General features: G+C 46.7%; 1 protein-coding gene across 1 annotated transcript in view; it reads left to right on the top strand.

The window, feature by feature from the left end:
* Window positions 1–266: 266 nt before the first annotated feature.
* The window catches only part of igf2bp1 (insulin-like growth factor 2 mRNA binding protein 1), an 84,115-nt gene continuing 80,206 nt past the window's right edge, over window positions 267–4,175 (top strand). Inside the window, exons 1-2 of the mRNA XM_037688794.1 lie at window positions 267–806; window positions 1,377–1,437. Of these exons, the coding sequence (XP_037544722.1) occupies window positions 632–806; window positions 1,377–1,437 (236 nt within the window). The 5' untranslated portion in view covers window positions 267–631. The remainder of the gene's footprint in view (window positions 807–1,376; window positions 1,438–4,175) is intronic.

Here is a 4,175-nt window from a genome sequence, read left to right on the forward strand (position 1 = left end):
ATATTGTTGGTAAAAAGTGACACTGCTCTCTGTAAAAACGCTGCGCTTTGAATTTCAAAGTATCGGATCGGTAGTAGTGCGACAACCAAACCGGATCGATACAAAAATGTACACGAGAGCAAGTATACGCCTCCTCTTCCGCCTCTACTCTAAACAGACCACGTGGTTTAAAAACGTAAACAGGAGTAGGCGGGAGTGGGCGGAGTCATCTGGAGAAGGCGGAGTCAGAGGGGAGCTCAGCGAAGAGTGACAGCGGGAGAGAGAGAAAGAGAAAACTGTTCTCTTGATCGGTCCCGCCAGAGTTCTCCCACTCTTCCACCATCACCAGTCCAGTCCAGTCCCGTTCGACAGAGCCCACAGGCTGCCGGAGCCGGCTGTGGATTGGATTTACATTACCGCCTGGTTCACTTTCAAACCTGGTTTTTTGGGTTGGTTTTTTATTTGTAATTTGGAACTCTTTCCGTGATTTATTTTATTATTTCTCCTCTTTAGCGCGATTCCCACTTTCTGTTCGGAGTGTGACATCTTGTTGCGCTAAACTTTTTTCTCCGTTCTTTGCGATAGATTTTTTAAAACTTATCCCCCCCTCCATATTCTTCATTATTTCTGACCACCCAAGCGTTTTTCCACCATGCACAAGCTGTATATCGGGAATCTAGGCGACAGCGTGACCGCCGAGGACCTGATCAAAACCTTCGACGAGCACAAGATCCCGTACTCCGGACAGTTCCTCATGAAGAACGGCTACGCCTTCGTGGACTGTCCGGACGACCAGTGGGCCATGAAGGCCATCGAGACGTTCTCTGGTAAGACCTCCATTCATCTTCAGTCCCCCGTCCCCGTCCCCCCACCTCCGAGGTAGTAAACACGTTTCTTTCAGCGATGGTGGGGGTGTGTGAGGGGGACTCCTTCAGCTTCTGTAAGGGAGGGGGGACAGCTGAACACAAACTGTATTAACATGATATACCCGAGTATTGGTGCTCCCCCCCCCGGAGGTGACGGATCTCCCACCCTGTGTCCTGCACAGGTCTCCAGGGACTCTGCAGGGTCTTAAATCTGGGTGAGACCAGCTCCACGGAGCCTAGTTTACATGAGAAGGTGTCATGGGTCCTGCTGCATTCTTAGGAAGAAGCCTTTGTTGCTGCATGTGGACCTCCATGTTTAAAGGCTGACGGAGTGTTGGTGAACTTCTTGTAGACTCGTTCAGCACGCTCGTGTCGGGCTGCTCCCCAGCCTGGGTTCATTTTTAGTTTGATTACGAGCTCAAATCCAAAGTTACGCGTGGACTGACCCTCCCCCCTTCTGTCTCCAGGCCTGTTGGCTAACTGTTAGCATGTAGCACTGACGCCCCCTCCTCGTTTTGTTTCTTCTCTCAGGTAAAGTGGAACTTCACGGGAAACGTATTGAGGTTGAACACTCCGTCCCCAAAAAGCAAAGGTACTGAAAAACACCAGCACTTGTTTCATCACCACTCCTTCTCACAATCCGCTTTCCTGTTGCTTGGACTGAAAAAGCTGCGTTTTCCTGGATAAAAAGCTCCAGATGGGTTCAGGAAAGCTGGTCTCCAGCACAGGTGTTCAACTTGATTCTGTTTGGTGGCGTTAACGTGTTCGGCCAACACCGAAGGACCTCAGAAAGCTTTCAGCGCCTGCTGGGCGACAGTTGTTGATTTATTAAATTATTATTAATATTAAAGATCTGGTTTTATTGGAGGCACGGAGTGAGTCAGGGAGTGTAGATAATACAAGCCCTGCTCTAGTTCTGGTTACACTTTTTAAATAAACGCAGATTGCATGACATGTTAGGTGTGGTGTGTTTTGGACGAGTTTTTCCAAATGCATTAATCAGGATAGTTATTACGCACTTTTTATTAATTTGTTCCATTAATGGCTTTAGGCGGATTGTGTATTTGTGGCTGATTCCATTCACGTCTTTAAAATTTATAAACGTCCATTTGTGTTTATTGTATTGCCTTTGTCTATTTTTGCTTAATAAATGTAATTGATATGGGTGGACATGAATGTAAAATATTCCCGTTGAGAAGCGTTTCAGTGATGGATTAAAACTTGTTTTTAATGGTTATTTGAGTCGAGCAGCGGATTTTAACAGCATTATGGATCAGAACCAGAGCTCATCATTCCTATAACCTTTGGCACAGATACACAGCTCCGCGTGTGTGTGCGCGCGCTCGTCGGCCAACTTTGGCTTTAAATGAACGTTAACATGAAGAAATCATGATTTTTGTAGTTTATGCGACCACAACTACCAGAATTATCCAATTGGGGCCATTTTTAGGTGTCCGCCCTGCTGCCTGAATGCACACAAAATGGTGCAGCTCCGTCAGCGTAGTTGATAAATAAAGTTGGAGTTTGTCTCGAACTGGTTGAACAGATAAAACATGTTACATGTGTGTAACGTGTTGAGGGTGGAGCCGCTGAAAGGAGCAGCGCTCGGTTGGATGTAAAATGTGCCAGCGGGTCGCTCAGTTATTAAGTGTTCGCTGTTGTGTGTGTGTGTGGCGGGGCCTCCGTGCTGTCAGCGTTCAACAAACGGTGACTAGTAATGATCTGTACGGCTGAGGGTCGGGGAGACGCCGTGGGGGGGTCAGAGGCCTTCCACGGCTCCATGGTGCGTTCACGTACAGAGACCACGTCAGGCGGTGAGAGCAAAATGGCGCCGCCTCGTATGAATGAAACGGTGTGTAGAAAGCAGCCTCCAGTCTCCCCCCTCCCCCGGTCTCCCTCGCCCCTCCAGCCCGCTGTGAGGGTAAGACGAGCCGGTTCGTTTGCTGCCGGGTGTCGTCACTTGTGCTGGTCAGAACCACGCGGAAACTCCCCCAACCTTCTCCTAAAATGGCCGTTCAGAGTCCAGCGAGCCTAAAAACCGAGTTCATTGAAGTATTCACGAGGCTCGTCTCATCAGAGTTCACGTGCTGACTTATTTCACAGAATAGTCTGTTAAAAATAAAATAAACTAGTTGTATGAAACAGCTGTTGTTAAATAATCCACATGTGTAGGCTTCATCAGAGTTCTATAATTTATTTCTCATTGTTGGTGTAGAGGAAGGAACTGGTGTAAGAACAGGGAGGACACCTCCACACCCCCCAGGTGCTTCACCCTGCTGTTGTTTGTGAAATGCAGTGGAGGTGTGTGTCTGCGTGGGAGTGGGTGGAGGTGTTGGGGGAGGGGCACTCCGCCTTCTAGAAGAATGAGTCCATTCCTGCTGCACTAAGGGCTCCACATGGACCTGGCTTTGACCCCTGACCACACTGAGCCGTGTAAAAACGAGCTTTTAAACCCCCTGAAGGCAGCTGGGGTGTGTGTCAGGCCGTGCAGGATTTGTGGAAATTGGTGGTCATCGTGGAGGGGCTGCTTGAAGGAGGTGGTGCTCAAAGGAAACGAGGCAGCCTGTCTGCAGAATAAAGGAACGTACAGTCAGAGTTGTTGAACAATGTGTGCGCTCAGATGAAAGCATGAAGCACTTTTTACACAGCAAGTCCCACACTTTGATGTTTTTACATAAAAATAAGCAAACTTTGTTTTAAACTCGTTTTATTTTACCCGTGTTTTTAATGTGAAGAGAATCTAGTTCTGGCTGACGTATTTTATTGTCTCACACACGTTAAAGTGTCTAAACTTGTTTTTGTTTTTTTTCTTGGTTCACAGTTTTTACAGTTTTGAGTGTTTTAGTGTAATTTTGGACTTTTTATTATTTTTTTTCCAAGTTGGTCATTTTTTTCTTGTTGTTTTTAGTATTTTGCTTCAAATCACTTGCTGAAACGTTTAAATTTAACTGGGAGTATTTTAATGCTGGCCTGGGTGGTGCTGTGACTCCAGCAGGGGTGTAGTCAAAACAAGTCCCGTTTAGAACGAACGAGAAACGAGCGCATCATTTGAGTGTGTGTGATCAGTGTGTGTGTTAATGAGTGTGTGTGATCAGTGTGTGTGTTAATGTGTGTGTGATCAGCGTGTGTGTTAATGTGTGTGTGATCAGCGTGTGTGTTAATGTGTGTGTGATCAGTGTGTTAATAAGTGTGTGATCAGTGTGTTAATGAGTGTGTGATCAGTGTGTGTGATCAGCGTGTTAATGTGTGTGTGATCAGTGTGCGTGTTAATGTGTGTGTGATCAGTGTGTGTGTTAATGTGTGTGTGATCAGTGTGTTAATCAGTGTGTG

This window comes from Nematolebias whitei, chromosome 15 (genome assembly GCF_014905685.2).
Source record: "Nematolebias whitei isolate Nwh7 chromosome 15, NemWhi1, whole genome shotgun sequence".
Classification (NCBI taxonomy): domain Eukaryota; kingdom Metazoa; phylum Chordata; class Actinopteri; order Cyprinodontiformes; family Rivulidae; genus Nematolebias; species Nematolebias whitei.